Source organism: Lonchura striata, chromosome 20 (assembly GCF_050655825.1).
Source record: "Lonchura striata isolate lonStrDom1 chromosome 20, ASM5065582v1, whole genome shotgun sequence".
In the NCBI taxonomy this organism is placed as follows: domain Eukaryota; kingdom Metazoa; phylum Chordata; class Aves; order Passeriformes; family Estrildidae; genus Lonchura; species Lonchura striata.
In genome coordinates, this window is record NC_140722.1 from 7,212,255 (window position 1) to 7,228,706 (window position 16,452).

The 16,452-nt window shown below is 49.6% G+C and overlaps 1 protein-coding gene across 1 annotated transcript; it reads left to right on the forward strand.

The window, feature by feature from the left end:
* Positions 1–16: 16 nt before the first annotated feature.
* SLC2A10 (solute carrier family 2 member 10) lies at positions 17–6,533 on the forward strand. Its single transcript, XM_021540872.4, has 5 exons — positions 17–132; positions 2,250–3,629; positions 4,681–4,803; positions 5,338–5,473; positions 6,129–6,533. The coding sequence occupies exons 1-5, from the start codon at positions 129–131 to the stop codon at positions 6,223–6,225; spliced, it is 1,740 nt and encodes a 579-aa protein (XP_021396547.3). The 5' UTR covers positions 17–128; the 3' UTR covers positions 6,226–6,533.
* Positions 6,534–16,452: the final 9,919 nt, after the last annotated feature.

The following is a 16,452-nucleotide window of genomic DNA, read 5'->3' on the forward strand; positions in this document are numbered from 1 at the left end:
CGACTACAAGCCCCAGGCTGCCCGGCCGGGGGCAGGGCAGCAGCGACGTGGCGCGGCCCCGCTCCGGCCGCCGGCCCCGCTCCGCCCCGCCGCGCTCCGCTCCGCGCCCGCCGGGGCTCGGCCCCGCCATGGGTGAGTGCGGGACGGGCGGGGGGCGCCGGGGCTGCCAGCCCCTCTCTGGCCACGGGGCAGCCGGGGAGGAACGGGCACGCGCTGCCCTGGCGAGAAATTTCCGAAAAAAAAAAACCCCAAAAAAAAGTTTGCAACTTTTCCTAAAAGTTGGGAGTGCATCCGCCGCCCCTTCCTTTCTTTCTGTTCTTTTTTTAGCGGTCCCAGCAGCGCGCACAGCGAACGGGAGCCGAGGGATTTCCCGGGGCTCGGTGCGGGGCTGTCCCGGGAGGGGAGCGGGGCTCGGGTGCGGAGCGGGCTGGGTTTGCTGCGCGGTGCCCAGCGCTGGCCTTGGCCTTGGTGCGAGCAGAGTCCGGGCTCAGCCCAGCCCAGCCCGGCCGGACACAGGGACACTGCCCTGTCCTGGGCACGGTCCCTCCACCGCTTTGCTGCGGGGGGAGAATCGCCTGGCACAGCTCCTTGCTCCACCAAACCTTCTGTCCTCGTGTGGAGATCTGAAGAGTCCTCAAATTCTCCAGCTACGTCAGAATAGACGATGCACAAACTGGATTTCAGTCAAAGTTCATAAGCCATGACTGCTTATTAAGTTAACAAGAAATGCAGCAAAACCTGGTGAAATCAGCCGTGGTATTTATAGTGGGACTGGCTGTGTCTAATAGAATTTGTGGCCTGAAGCTAATGGGATGGCCACTTATGCCTTCTGTTCTGAGCAGAAATTTTTTCTAATTATCTGCATAACATGTACAAGGAGTGCTAAAAGCAGCGCAGATGGTCACACAGAGTGTGGTGGGAGGGACTGGGATAGCTGGGATGGCATAAGGAGCACAAATGAAACACAGAGGTTTGCAGAATAAATAAAAAATGTTGTATTTGTACACAGCCATCACTGAGAAATAGCTTTTATTGATAGCTGTGATTAAAGGCCAAGCAGAGACACTTCCCATTAAACACAGCTTGTGACAGGAAAAAAATCCTTCAGCAGGGTGAGAAAAGTTTCCACGGTCTGGTGGTTGTGCCCACATTTTTCCATGTGCAGTCTACCAAAACTCTGAGTATTTCTAATTAAACTAAAGAATGCAGATAGCATTACGTGCTGCAAAACAGCACAAACCCCCAAACTAATCCACTTCACCTATGCTTCAAAAATGTAATTGGAGGTGAGGTCAGTGTCACTTCTATCCCCAGAGGTCCCGACATCAGCACTGGCTCGTGCCCCAGTGCAGTCCATGGTTCACCTTTCATCCCTTCCCCATGGTGAGAAGCACGTGCAGCACCTTGGTTTTGTAGGGTTGTTTGGGGTGGGTTGGTTTGAGTTGCTTTTTGGTGCTGTTTGTGTCTTATTTTAGCTCAATTTACATGCTTAGGAAACTGGCAGACTCAGCCCTGTGTGAAGGGCAAGGCCAAAAAGTCACTTCTTGTGTTTGAGGGTGGCAACAATAGATTTTTCAACTCAATTAAGTTTGTGCTGTGGGCCTGGACTGCAGGAGGAGGAGATTGGGATTAACTTGGGGATCCTAGGAACTGTGGGCTGCAGAAGGAGAGATGAAGAAATCAGGGCCACCCCACAAAGTCATGATGAGGATATAAGATTAATTAAAGGAGAAAATAAAGGAAAAATAAACTTTTTTGAGCAGGGCTTTTAACCACAAGATAGAAAGTAAGAATTCAAAACCTGCAGGGAGAGCTGGTCGTACCACATGCACTGAAATGTGAAAATGATAATGCAGAACCAGAAAGCAGAAGCTGCATTTCCTGCCCAGAACAAATTTAGTAGTTACAATCAAGAGATACCACAGACGATCCCACGGTACAACTCCAGGCACTACAAATCACTGTCCTGCACTTAAAAACAAGTGTTAGCTCTGTTTAAAAGTCCTGATTTCAAAGTTCTGCACCCCAAATGAGTACCCCTGCAGTTAGTGGAAGTCTGGTGGGTTGTGTGACTGTGTGCAAGTGCCTCTATACATGTGATCTAGTGACCTATGGGGGAACTCCACATCATGACCTTGTAGATGGAAAATTGTAGCTGTCCTGGGAGAGCTTTTTCCAGCCTGTGCATGCTGATAGCCTGTTTTATAGCATCAGAAAACTGAACCTGGCACTGCTTGCTTGTTTTCCAGGTCGTGCACTGCTGGTCCTCCTCTTGTCTGGAACAGTGTCTCTCCTGGGGGGGCTGATATTTGGATACGAACTGGGGATAATCTCTGGAGCGCTGCTGCAGCTGCAGGCAGACTTTCAGCTCAGCTGCTTCAAGCAGGAAGTTCTGGTGAGCGCCGTCCTCATCGGAGCGCTCCTCGCCTCCCTGGCGGGGGGGATCCTCATCGACCGCCATGGGCGGAGGAGAGCAATCCTGGTCAGCAACTTGGTCCTCCTGGGGGGCAGCCTCATCCTCACGCTGGCCAGGGCATTCCCTGTGCTGGTCATTGGGCGAATGACCGTGGGCTTTGCCATCTCTGTCTCATCCATGGCCTGCTGCATCTATGTCTCAGAAATGGTGGCCGCTCACCAGAGAGGGCTGCTGGTGTCTCTCTACGAAGCAGGAATCACCGTGGGCATCTTGCTGTCCTACGCACTGAATTACATCTTTGCGGACGTGGATGAGGGGTGGAGGTACATGTTTGGACTGGCCATTGCCCCGGCGGCCATGCAGTTCCTCAGCATCCTCTTCCTCCCAGTGAACCCTGTGAAATTAAGCTCGTGGGACTCAGACTGCCAGAAGGGCCTCATCCCATTGCAGGACACAGAGGACAGAGCAGCAGCAAAGCGGGAGCCCTATCAGGAGAAGCATTACTCATTTCTTGATCTTTTTAGGACCAGAGACAGCATGAGGAGGCGGACTCTGGTGGGCCTGGGACTGGTGCTCTTCCAGCAGTTCACTGGGCAGCCCAATGTGCTGGGCTATGCCTCCAAAATCTTCCACTCGGTGGGGTTCCAGAGCAACTCCTCAGCGATCCTGGCCTCAGTTGGGCTGGGAGCAATAAAGGTGGTGGCCACGCTGGTGGCCATGGCCTTGGCAGACAAGGCAGGCAGGAGAGTGCTGCTCATGGCTGGCTGTGTGGTGATGGCCATCTCTGTCACCGCCATCGGCCTCACCAGCCGCATGGCTCCGCTGGCCATGGCCAGGGACTGCAAGGCAGCCGCAGGCCCCAATGCATCCCACGGCCTCAGCCAGCACCCCCTGACCCCTGTGCTCCCCAAGGCTGCTGTGTCACCCGTCCCACCAGCACCAGGTGCTGCCCAAAGTCAGGCAGGCCCCGCTTTTGCTGCCACAAGGAGCCTTACTACGGAAGTTTTTGCCAGCACTCAAAGCAAAGAGATTGTTCCTAATCCTTCCCTCGCTTGGAAAAGGGACTTGGCAGGTCAGCCCAAGAAAGGAACAGTGGAAAGCACGGGCCCTCCCCTCAGTGCTGCTCCCTGGGCTCAGCATACGGTCTTAAATTGGATTACACTGCTGAGCATGATGGCTTTTGTGAGTGCCTTCTCAATTGGATTTGGGCCAAGTAAGTGTGGTGTTTATCCTTGCATTAATGCAGAGAATAAAACTAGGGCTCATTGCAAGCTGCCTGCTTGAACCATTCCTTATGTATCTGCTGTGCTGAGCAGCTCACTGTCTGGGAACTGGGAATACGTCCCCTCCTGCCCCCTGAATCATTTTCTAGTACTGAAGCTCTGTCAGCTACAGCACTAGCGTAACTTCCTCTTCCATGCTATTCACTACCTTTGTAAAGCTGTTTTTTTTTCTCTGAAGTTCAATGGAAAATCAGAGCATCCTACAAACCCTACAAGCACTACACAAACTTCCTGTCACCCTGATGAGGAGGAAAATACAGGGCTGAGGACAGAGGGACTGAAGGGCTTCTCCTGGGTGATTGTCAAAGTCCGTGCAGAACTGGAAGTTGAACCTCTTTTGACATTTCTCAATATAAATTGGTTTTTGTTTTTTTTATTCTATTTATTATTAATTTTTTTCATCAGATGAGATTAAAGATTAGTTCTTGCTTCCATGTAAGTTCTACATTTTTCTGGCATTTAAATGCCTTGATGTAAGAAAACTGCATTTAACTCAGGAAAAGAATGTTAGGTGAACAAATCTCATAGGTTTGACAGCCACCCTGCAAAGTATTTCAAGCAAAATAACCCCTGGATGAGAGAGACTTAAAGATATATATTGCTTTAACTCTGATTTTAGCCCAAATACAATATTGTCTCCCTAATTCCACCCTTTTCTCATTTCTTTACAAAGAGCATGACCTGACAGCAGGCCTGTCAGATCTCTTCATCTCCTGTGAATGGAATGACCAGCTACCCTGCTTTCTTCTTTATTCCCTGGGTCTGTTTATTGCTATTTCATTCCTCCATGAAGTGTTGAACACAGGAGGTTTGAAGTGTTCTGCTCTGATCTGTCTCTGAGATCGATGAATGTTTGACACCACCAGCAGCGGGTGCTGGGTGAAGCCAGAGTTTAAACCCCCTGCTGAAATCTCCCTTGCCCATTTCCCAAACAAATTGCTTAACTCCACACTGTCTTTGTGATCTCTCTAATCTGTGCAGTGACCTGGCTGGTCCTGAGTGAGATTTACCCTGCTGGGATAAGAGGAAGAGCCTTTGCCTTCTGTAACAGCTTTAACTGGGCTGCTAATTTACTGATCAGCCTCTCCTTCCTGGACCTTATTGGTAAGTAGCCCCTTCCCCTCCCTCCACCTCCCACAGCTGGTTATGGAAGGTGGCTACCATGAGCCATTTGGAGATTAAGTGGCATTTTGATCCCTGAGGACTTGAGGCTGGAATAGGTGTGACCCTTTGCCCCTGAGAGCAGGAAAGCCAGGCACCAGCAGCACTGGTCAGAGCCTCTCTGTCGCTCGTTTATAAAAATCCCCCATTGCCCACTGGGCTGCACTGTAGCACCGCAGTATCAGGAAGCACAGAGTCTGCAGTTTCCACACCGGCAGCTTTACAGCACTGCTCAGCAGGCACTGCTGGCCCTGGACCTCGGCTGCCTCTTTCCCCTGGTGCTGGCAAAGCCTGGCATGCACCAGCCCTTCCCTTTGCCAATTTCCAGTCCAAGCCTTGCAGATAAGGAATTTCCCAGCTCTCTTGAAGGCTTCACAAAATAAGGTACCCCTTGGTCAGGCACCAGTGACCACATCACAGTAAGCAAACTTTGTACCCCACGGTGTGACTCCTACATTTACACACTTGAATCTGCAGATGCCATTGGATTCTCGTGGATGTTTCTTCTCTATGGGCTGATGGGAGTGATGGCTGTTATATTCATTTACCTTTTTGTGCCGGAAACAAAAGGACAGTCCCTGGAGGAGATAGACCAGCAGTTCTCCAGGAAACGGTACGTGTGCTGCTGTCCCAGCAGGAGTGCTGCCTTTGGGGGTTTCCCACTGCCAGCTCCTGGGGTCTGTGGCACTGGGCTGATGTGAAGTCTGGCCAGTGCTACTGAGAAAATCTAAAATGTTTGTGGCAGGGCTGTGGGACAGGGTGAGAGAGCTGCAGTGCCTTCATTAGCAGGTCACTGCCCTGAGCCCTGCAGCTGTGCTGCTGGAGGGCAGTAGTAACACTCAAGAAAAATGGGTTAAAAATCAGGATGCATGGTCAAGAAGAGGAGACCACAATATGGGACAGGAAGGTCAGGACTGGGAGGAGACAGGAGGGGATGATAGTCCTGTCTTTTCACCTTAGAATAATCTCAGGCTGATCCTTCTCCTCTGAGGCAGAGATGTCTCCTGGAACATGGGGTCCCACCTGGTAATTTTCACACAAAGCTTCTAATGGAGTAGGGAAGATCAAAATGTGGCTTTGCCATCCTGGTTGTGATGGAGATGGCAGGGCAGGCACCGCTGGAGCAGGAGAGATTGTGCTGCCATGGCTGATGGCAAGGGGAGGGAGCACGCAGCCCTCGGGGGGCAGGAGGGGTGACTGCTGGCAGCCCCTGCCCAGCTCCCTGGTGCTGCAGCTGCTGCTCCTGACCTTCATCACTGCCCCAGCAGGGTGTGGGAAGGAAATGTGTTCAAGCAGAGACGTGGAAGAGGAGTGAGCTGCACACACGCACTGTACCAGAGAGTGGAGCACGCCAGCAGCACATGAAACCAGCGACCTGACTGCAGCATCGTGTGTGAGGAGCTCCAGAAGCAGAGGAGCAGGCTGGGCCATCAGGACACTTCTTCTCTGGGGCCTTGAGCTGGTGACCTCTGGTCAGTGACAGTTCTCCCTGCAGTGCCTTAGATCTGGGAACACGCCAACAGCACGTCCTTTGGGTCCTTGGAGAATCACTGTTCCCAGGCAGGGACTACATCCTTCCTTTGCATATCTTTTAATGTTTCATTTGTGTCTCGTAACATTTAAGAGATTAATGGTTTTATACGCAGGAATTAAAGCACGGGTTTTGCTGACAATTTCTCCATCCTTGAGGCTCGGTTGTGAGTAAGGTGTGTTATTTTCCAGGTCTCCGGAGCGCCGGGAGGCTGCACCGCGCCAGCCCCGCCGGCAGCGGGCGGCCGGCACCGCCCGCTCGGGGCTCTGCGGTCAGACCCCGCAACCCCCAAAATCAGAGCCCCGCACCCCCGGAGCTCCTTCCCTGCCTCCCCGCACTGTGCCCGGGGCCTGGCGGGGCCGGGCAGGAGGGATATGGTGGTGGGAATTGGGGTACCCTGCTGTCAGAATCTGTGGTATTGATGATTCCAAGATTGTAGAAAGTCTCTGAGCCCCGCAGCCAAAGAAGAAGTCATAATTTGTCTGTGCTGGTTTCCAGGTTGTTTATTCTGTTTATCTCTCACATGTTCTGCTGCCCTGGCGCAGCTCTGTCCTGCAGGGCAGCGTGTGGGGCTCTGCCCTCAGTGGGGTGTTACAAACATTAAATACCAGAAACTCCCTGGGCTGGATTTACAATAACGTGCCAATATCTGTCACCTACGTTGGACAGTGTGTCCCCAGCCTGAACCAACAGAAAAATGCCAACACCACAGTGAAACATGGAGGGCATGAAGAAGGAGAAAAAGGACAAGACACACCCAATTTCCTCCATCTTGTCCCCTTTGGACCCCTTATCTAGAATCCTAAAATTTTACTTTTGCACCCATTCCACACTTAATTATTACTTATATCAAACACTCAGAGCTGGTAATTCATCCTGTAAGATTGAAAACTCTTTTCCATGGACAGAGATCACAGACAGTGTCTCTGGGGGCTCTGTACACTGGGGTTCCTGACCCCTGCCAGGGTCCCAGACTTTTCAGGGCAGCCAGAGGGAAGCCCTGGACTCCCACACCCCATCTGGGGGTGAGAGGCTGCTGGGGCTGGCTGGGGACAAGGCGAGGCAGAGGATGGGGTGCTGGGCTGTCACGGGGACCAGGGTCGGGGCTGGCTGTGCTGGGGACCTGAACTGGCTCTGGGGCCAGCAGACAGGGCTGGGGACAGTGCCAGGTGCTGGGGTGAGGGTACAGAAAGCTGCGAGACAGCTCCTGGTAAGGGGGCTCAGCGAGCCCAGGGTAAAGGACTGTCATTCCCACTTTATACAAAGAACCACAGTGCACTTCCAAACCCAGCAGCTTCAACCCCCCAGGGGGAGGAACATGCAAGAGGTGCCCAGCTTGTCACACAGTGCACAGGGTTTGGTGTCTGTGCCTGCACAGCCTACAGGGCCACCCGAGGAGGGCAGGTGTGGGAGAACCCTGGGGCTGCAGGGAAGGTCCCAGCTCTGCTCCTGCAGCCCTTGCCAGGAGGGGTGCACGTTCCAGGGAAGGGGGACAGCTCTGGAGCTGCCAGCTGGTTCACAGGGCCTGGCTGCTCCATCACAGCAGAGCTGGGCAGGTGGCACTGCGAGATGGAAAAGCTGTAAAGGGGTGTCCAGATGAAAAGCTGAAGGAAGGTCAGTGGGTGCAGAAATTCAGACTGGCATTCTGGTGAGGCTGAGGTGGCCTTTATCCAGGGAGAGAGCAGCAGGGAAATAAAGGAACCACCTGCAGTAAATAAGGTGAATTTGGCCATGAATGGTACCAGCCAACTCACAGGAACATTTTCAAGAAACCAAAGACAAAACCTAGATGTTCTTCTGTCAGTACACAAGAAGCTTAAAAAACAAGACAATGTCAAGCGTTTCAATCCTGAATAACAATTCCAGAACCAGTACAGATTTCTTGAGATGAGAAATCACAGATTCCAGTAAAAAAAACAAAACAAAACAGTAGAGCCAGTGCTGTGTTACTGAGCCCTGATAAGAATAAAGGTAATGAACAGCACATATAAAATGAGATTAGAGAAGTTAGTCGGCTCAGTGATCCATCAGGAAGGAATATAAAGTGGGTTTGGGTACAATAAAGGGTCTCCAGAACCAAGCAGTGCTGGAAGTGAGAGGAGGGCTGCTGCTCTGGGTTTGGTGGGGAGAGGTGCACAGGACCTGCTTCACAAGGTGTTTGTGGGAGAGCTGGTCTCTGCTAGTGACCACAAAACAACCTTTAATGCTGTAGTGGGAGAGTGCACACCAAATAAATCCAGCCTGGGGCTCTACAATTTCAAGAAAGGGAACTATGAAAAAATAAGGTGATTAGTCAATAACAACAAACCAAAAAGGAGCAGGCAGAAAGCAAGGAGCCTGCAAGCAGTCTGGAGGTGATTAAAAAATGCTCTATTAAAGCCTAAGCAAAACATGTGCCACAACTCAAAAAGAACTGAGAGGTCCTAAAAAACACCCTGCCTGACTCACTGCTAAGGTTAAGGAGGTATCACAGGGAGAAGGTCAGTGTTTTAAATGTGAAAAGGTTTCCCACATGAAGAAAAAAGGAAAAGCCATAAAACATGGCAAGTAAAGAGTAGACAGAAAAGAGAGCTAAAAAAGAGCATGAAGATCTTGCAAATATTTTGCAAGTATCTTCCAAAAATCTTTAACCATACCAAAAGGAAGAAACTGGCAGGGGAGCCATTGCTCAATACAAAGATGCAACAAGGCGCCAGGGAGGATAAGACATGATGAGACAGCTTGGACACAACTGTTTTCTCCCACTGCTGCAGGTAGTTGGAAGAACCTCACACCCAGTAAATTAGAGGAACTGGATCAATGTGACTTTCCAAATGGCTGCTGTCCCAGAGGGGTGGCAGGTTGCTAGTGCAGCTCCCAGCTACAAACCAAGCTCTGGAAGGGGACCGTGGGAGCTGCAAGGGTGAGTGTCACCTCTGTCCCTGCTGGGTGGTGGGGTCTGCACCAGCAGCAAGCATGTGGGCAGCTGGGACAGAGCCAGCAGACATGGATGCCAAAGAGGGAAAGCTTCCCTTGCCAGCATACTGGGACTCTAGGAATATATCAAGTGTTCACATGGATAGGGAGGACCCAACAGACAGAACAGATGAAAGATTTTGTCAAAATTATTTTAAAAAAACATTTACGTTGCCAGGGGATTGAAACAATGTTTCTTTTATGTATTGAAATCTCTTTAAGGATATTCCTGTGCTGTAGGTAGCAAAGTGCAAGCTTTAACAGGCAGTTTTTGAAGATAAATGAGATTTAGCAACTAGACTACCCAAGAATCTCTGTTGGGTCTCATTTTATTCATCACCATCAGTGTTGGCAAGAGAATGGAGAGCAAAATCTCCATGCTTGTGGATGACACTAAACTCTTTTAGGAATGAACATATTTTGCCATTGACAAAAGGCTCCATAAAACCCTAACAAATGGGAATGAGTGGACAAAAACGGCAGCTGGGTTGGGTGTGCTGGGGAACGCTGCAGGCTGGTGCCAGAGGCCTCTGAAGGCTGGCTGGGGTCAGCATGGATGGGAGGAGTGCTCGGCTGAGTGAGCTCCATCATACTCCAACTGGACAAATGTGTCCCCACTCCAAATTTTGACCCATTAACATAGCAACAGGCTGTTTCTCTTCTTCTCTCCCCTGAGGCTCAGACCTCATAAGACTAGAGGATACAGAAATGCTTGAGGCAGTGATAAATCTTCTTTAGTGGGCTTTTATTTCCTTTTCTTTCACAATATTTTCTTTAGTTTCCTAGCCAAATTTTTTCTAAGGAAAGATTTCTGACTTCCTTTGAGCCACAGCTCAACATCTGTCCACATTGGGGGCTGAAGTAATACACTGTTAAGGGGTTTTGATGTCAAGCCCAAAACCCCACCAGGGATTCATGCAGCTCTCCCCTTTCCTCCCTCCTCCTCTTCAAACAGCCTTTCATTTGCTCTCACTAATTGTGCTGTCATGCCTTTCTTTTTCCCCCGGTTGTGCAGACAGCCTTCCATGCAGGCAGGTTTCGGTGACAGATGCCTGTGCCATGAGCTGTGCGCGGGGCGGGCTGGGCGTGCGCATCGCCGGAGCCGCGCTGAAACCATCCAGGCACGCATCCAGCCCGGCACGGATTAGCCGCTGCCTTCCTGCCTCCCCCCGAGGTGCTGCGGGATAATCACCGCCGGCCGGGAGAGCCCCGCCAGGCCCAGCCCACCCACAGACACCGCTTGCTCCTCAGAGTGGGCAGCAAAAGATCAGCGGAGCATCTCTTGGAGAACTGAAGAGGAGCTTGGGCGCAGGGCTGCGGTGTCCCAGGGAAGGTGGCTGTCGGAGCAGATCTTTAAAAAGCACCCACCAGCCAACCCCCACTCCTACACGTGCTGCTCTAGTGTGCCATAATCAAAATCTGAATGGTGTGAAAAATAAGTACAAACTTTGGCTGGCCCAGACCGACTTCAGGAACCAGCTTGTAGAGAGGTGATGTGAAGTGTCACTGGCAGCATGTACCATCCCTGAGCCCGCAGTGTCCAGCTGTGGTAACGTGAGCTAGGTGATAGACTGAAAGCAGAGCAAGGTGTGAGTCCCTGCTGCAAATATTCCCACAACTCAGCAGAGAAATGTGGGATGTGAGTCCACATCCCTTTTGTGCATGTGAAGGCAGCAAGCTCAAGGACTGGATCCTGCTTAGTCTCTGCTCGGGGGGATACAGAGCTGCCTGAAAGGAGCCAGAATACGTGAAACACGATAACTGGAAAAAATACAAACCAGAAGATGGGCTGTTTAATGCACTACAGATCCAGCAACATAACCAGAGCCAACAAAAAGCATTCCTCGTATAGGAACAAAGACACCAGTTCAACCCAGGCAATACCTAGAAGGAGATGGGTGTGTTGTGTTTTGTCAGCTTGTGTATCTCCAGGCACTGCGTGGGTCAGACCAGAGCCTAAAACATGCTGGGTGCTTCCTCCTTTCACGGCATCTCTCCTCTCTGCAGTGCTGCTGGCAGCACCAGCACCTCCAAGCTCTGCAGGTTTGGTAACTATGGCCTGTGCCCTTGTTCCTCCTGCTCCATCTGGCCTTCTTCCTGCTGCTCCTGGGCCCAGCTCCCCCAGCCCTGAGGTCTACTAATTCAATAAGCAAAGGGAAGAAGGAGAGTTGCTGTCCCTTTTAATCGCAGCAGTAAAGCAGAGACACAAGGTCTCCACCCTGCTGCTGATGGTTTGCAAAAGGAGTTGCTCTGACAGGTCACCCACCTAGAAGAGCCTGTTGTCTGTAGGGAGAGAGACAAGGTATCTTTGGCTGGGTTGGGGTGAGATCTCAGGTGCAGCAGGAGCAACACCCAAGACTATTGCTCTTCCCCTGAATCTACCAGGATAAATGGAGTTTCCAGATAAGCAGGAATCAAATCAGTGCCTTTACTTTCAATTTTTCTTCAGGTGCTTTTCAGCCACTCTCACCACTGGGAATCCTGCCCTCCTTGCCTGCATGACAAGAGTTGCAAGAAGCCACTTCCACTTGTAAAGGTCTCTGCAAGGGTCTGGGGGAAATGGTCAGGTTCAGGTGCCACAGTCCCAGAGTTACAATCTGGGCTCCACCCCCGTGGCAGTGTCCCAGCTCACTCACACAGCTCCTGGAGGTCACAGCCATCCTTTTGTTCTCACTCAAACTCACAGCTGAGTGCTGGTGCACGATGTGACCTCCTGCAGCAACACAAATAAAATGTCAGCACTATGACTATTAATAGTGTTTCTATTCCTGCTGCCATTATGATGGCTTGTGCTACTATTAGTAATAATATTTACATATGCAAAACCACAGATGCAAAACAGATGTTTTGGTTGGGATCTCTGAAAAAATCTTGTCTCTGCCACATATATTTATGACATAGATGGAGGGTTAACCACACAGAGTGCCATATAGAGAACAAATAGATGGGGAAAAAGAATGAAATAATTCCTTCCATATTCCTAACAGAGGCCAAAACTTATCCATTCCCTCTCTCTGCTTCTCTCTTTCCAGCATTTGAGACTTTTCCAATACCAAGCCAGGGATGGTTTCCATATTTGTTCAGACATGTCTAGTTTTATTTTCCAGTTCAGCTATTTTTTCAGTTGCAGCTTTTCCTGATGGATGGAAAATACAAAAGGAATTGCTCATCTGCTCCCTGCAAGCTTTTTCCTGACCACTGGGAAGCTCAGGCACTATTCCAGCTCTGGACTAAACCTTGCCTTATGGAGAAAACTTGATCCTTGTTTGCTGAGTTCACACGTCTGGGAATAATTTAAGCTAAGGGGAAAAGTAAAAGTGAAAAGGACTACCCCTGTCTCTGAGCCCACCTCATTCCCTCCAGCATGCAGCCCTGCCTGGGAGGATGGCTGTGGCCGTGGATGAGGAATGATCACATCCCCACAGCTGGCCAATACTGGAAAGCAAAAGAGTGCCAGCTCAGGGCAGGGCAAGAGTTTTGGCACTTTCACCCAAGCTTGTTTCACAGAAATAACAGAATCTGCCAGCACCAGGGCATCCCCCTCTGCTTTTGGCAGTGGCTGATGTAGGACTCAGGGACACAGCCAGGAGGATGAGGAAAAGCAGAAGGACAAGGCTGAAACAAGTACCTCTCTTAAAGGCATTGATGAGTAGCTTTGCACTGGAGTTATGCAGAGCCCCACCAGCACAAACAGCTTCCCTGTGGGCTTGCTTTAGCCTCTTATCCATATATTTACAGTTGTGGGAACACCAGACATTCCCCTGCATCCATGGCCAGCTAACTAACTTCAGTCCTGTTCTACTGACAAACACCCTCCAGGACACCTTAATATTCCTGAGCAGCCCCAGGTCCAGCTGCTCCTTCCATGAACAGGAGGAGGAAGAGGAGGAGAAGGAAGGCTCTCTCTGCTCTGCAGCAAAACAGCAATGCTTGAACAGAGAAAGCCACCAGACAGCAAACGAGTGTCCCTGAGCACTCATGAGTAATAAAGTGCCCCACAAACTAAAGAGCCCCCAAGTGCTACTGAGGACTAAGTAGTCCCTGAATACTCACATCTCTCTCAGGTCAAATTCCACTCTTTAAACCAATCCCCATTACATTTTACACATTGGGCTGTAGAAGGCCTCCGAGGGGCTGTTAGAGTCTATTGTAGGGGAATAAAGAAAGTGTCAAAAAGACTTTTAATGCCCAGTTAAAAGTGGCCAAAATACAGTCTGCAGTTACCTGATAAGCTGCAAGGTCTCTACTGGGAGAAGTATTTTGGTTTTTCAATTGTCTCAACCCTTGCATACTTGCAAGAGGCCGGCCTTAGCTCTGAACCAAAGCTTTGTCAAGTACGTTAAAACATTATTAAAAGCCTGGCTTTTGTTCCATAAAGACTTTTAATGCTTGCTGGTTTGGTTTTGGTTTTTTTCTTTATAATGTTTAAGACCAGTAATTTTTGAAGATAGCAGAGCGCTGCAGATTGCTGTAGCCTCTCTGTGGTTTCCAGCATCAATACTTTTTCCAGCATAGTGGCTCTCATGCCCACTGTGCAGGTGTGGGAATCAAAGTGATCAGGGGGATTAACAACTCCAGAGATGAATAACAGGGCAGTCACAGAGCCAGAGGACAATGCCTGAGTCCCGTGTTCATGGACTCTACTCGTTGCAAGAGAAAATATTCACAGTCCTCTCTTGGTGCAAATTACCCCCTTTAAAGGGAATCTTGGGAGATTTCACCTATTTACTGGCTCAGTTACCCTTTTTCATGAACAACTACCTAATGGCTATACACTACACCCGGTGTCCATGGCTCTGGTGTTATTTTTATGGGACATTTGGACATCAAAAAGTCAGGTATTTGAACAGCTAGAATTTTGTTTTAGTTTTGTTTTGGGTTTTTTGTGTTTTGTTTTTTTTTTTAACAGATCTGTAATTCATTCAAAGGTTCAGTCTCAGAGTGTCAACAGGCAAGAGCTGGGAAATGGGGTGTTTTTCACCATCCCCTGTTTGCTCCTCTGCACTGTCAGGACTCCCTTGGGTGGACAAGCCCCGTGGTGCTGTTTTGCTGCAATTGCTGTGCTTTGGGAAGGTGTTTGCATAGCAGCGAGCAAGGCCAGCACACAAAATTAATGACATTTGAAGTTCAGTGCAAGTCTTGACTGTCAGGAATGCAGAATTGAAAACAAAACTTTAAGCTTCCATATTGCAAAACCTATTAACTGCTTTACCGTTTTTGCAGTCGTGCCAGCTCACTCATACTGCAGCTTTTACCAAGGCATGACAGCTCATTTGTTTAGCTTGGGCCAGGCTTAAAGTTCTGATGAAGCCTAATCTTGTGACCTGTATTTATTTTGGCCAGGGATGCTTTTTGCACAGACGACTTCCTATCCTCCCTAATCTTTCCCGCAGGATAGGAGCTGGGAGTTACGAGTCAGGGGAGGAAGGCAAAGCCAACCAGACATGCAGAGAGAGAGAGAGAGAAACAAGTGCTGCACATGTCAGTGAAGTGGTCCACGTTCAGGGACCCTGTCTGTTAGGGGAAGGAATTAAAGGGGGAGTCAACACCTCCATCGTCGTCGTTTGAGATGTGTCAAATCCATTACGGTTTCTCTGGAATTTTACCCATCTGGAAATATGGTTGTCTGTAACTTGGACAGCTTCACAACTTAAGGACGGAAATGTGTCTTCTTGGCTTGAACTTATCACACATCTCGCTGAAACAGAGAAGAATTTTGTGGGTATAAACCCTCAGCAACCCCATGGGATGTCTCACAGGTTCCCCACAGCTGTCAGTCCCCCATGGAGCAAGCTGGCCCTCAGCAAAGTGCCTGTGGGAGGAGTTGCTCTCTGCTGTGTGACAACAGAGTGTGGACAGGCCCTGTGTCAGGCAGCCCAGCTGGATGCCATCAGTTCCATAATGTGAGCTCCCTCACTCCTCACTTCCATTTCTTCTAAAACACATTCAAATACCTGCCTTGGGCATCAGGTTTCCCCGCCCCTCTAAAACCTGCCTCTTCCCATCCCCTGCATCCACAGGCCACTTGAACATTATGTGTCCATTTACTGGAAAATCTCTGAAAGAAATCAGGGAAGGTGTAATTGGTTCCAGTTCTTCACCCTCTGCTTTAACATGCAGGACAACACCAAAGTGAGTGCAGGAGCCACACCAGGACCCTTCTGGTACCTTTATAGCTTGAGATACACCAGAGAGCACCCAACCTTCCCCTTGGCCTCACCTTCAGATACTCTAAACAGTGGTTGTAAGATTGAAGACTAGGAAAAAAAAAGAGAGAAAACCTCAGCACACCCTTCTGGTTGTTTTCCAACAGAAAGCCAGAACCCTGTGGTGGCATTTACCCAGCTTTGAAGGCACAAGTCACCTGGGACATGACACCATTTTTCCACTGGAAGCCACTTCTACTGCTTGAAGTACCAAACTACTTTCTAAAAATGTCTTTTCTATCAAGTTGTGAAGCAATGTGGTAAGCACAAACCTGCCTTTCTAATGCAGCAGTGAGACTCTGCACCGTGCTGGCACTAGAAATGCTGGTGACCTTCACAAAACCCCTACTTTATATTTAGAACTAGGGCTCTGAATGCAGAGCCATAGGAATGGGACAGAGGGGATTTTTGAAAGACAAATTGCCAGTTGGTTTCTGTTTGATATCTTGAGTTTGACCAATTCCCATGAGTTGAAATAAAAAATGTTTGAGTGGCTGGAAATATTTCCCAGTTTCATTCCCATGGAAGAAAAGTGCTTAAAAGCATTCTAAGGTTAATGGGAATATAATGAAAGAGACATTTCTGTAGAGCAACATTTTGTGTATATGCTTCCTTTAAATATATTTTCCAAGCATTAAAGCAAAAAAAAATTGAGATAGAGTTCAAATCCCTATGAAACCTCTGGAAATTAGGTGGCAAGGAACCAATCTATTGCACTGCTGCAGGGATGCTCCAGTTCAGGGCTTAAAGGCTCTGCAGTGGCTGTGCTGAGACTCAGCACCCACATGAGCAAATCCCCCACTGAGTGGGAAGCAGAGCACCATGAGTGCTCTGGTAAAAGTCCTGAAACACAGCCCAGCCAGGCAAAAGGTGTGTGCACTCTGCCTGCAGGGATTTGTT

Excerpts from the sequence above, each read along its gene's own strand:
- SLC2A10 (XM_021540872.4), top strand. Across the intron at positions 3,630-4,680 it reads CTCAATTGGATTTGGGCCAA|TGACCTGGCTGGTCCTGAGT; the intron begins GTAAGTGTGGTG and ends TAATCTGTGCAG. Across the intron at positions 5,474-6,128 it reads CAGCAGTTCTCCAGGAAACG|GGTGTGGGAAGGAAATGTGT; the intron begins GTACGTGTGCTG and ends CTGCCCCAGCAG.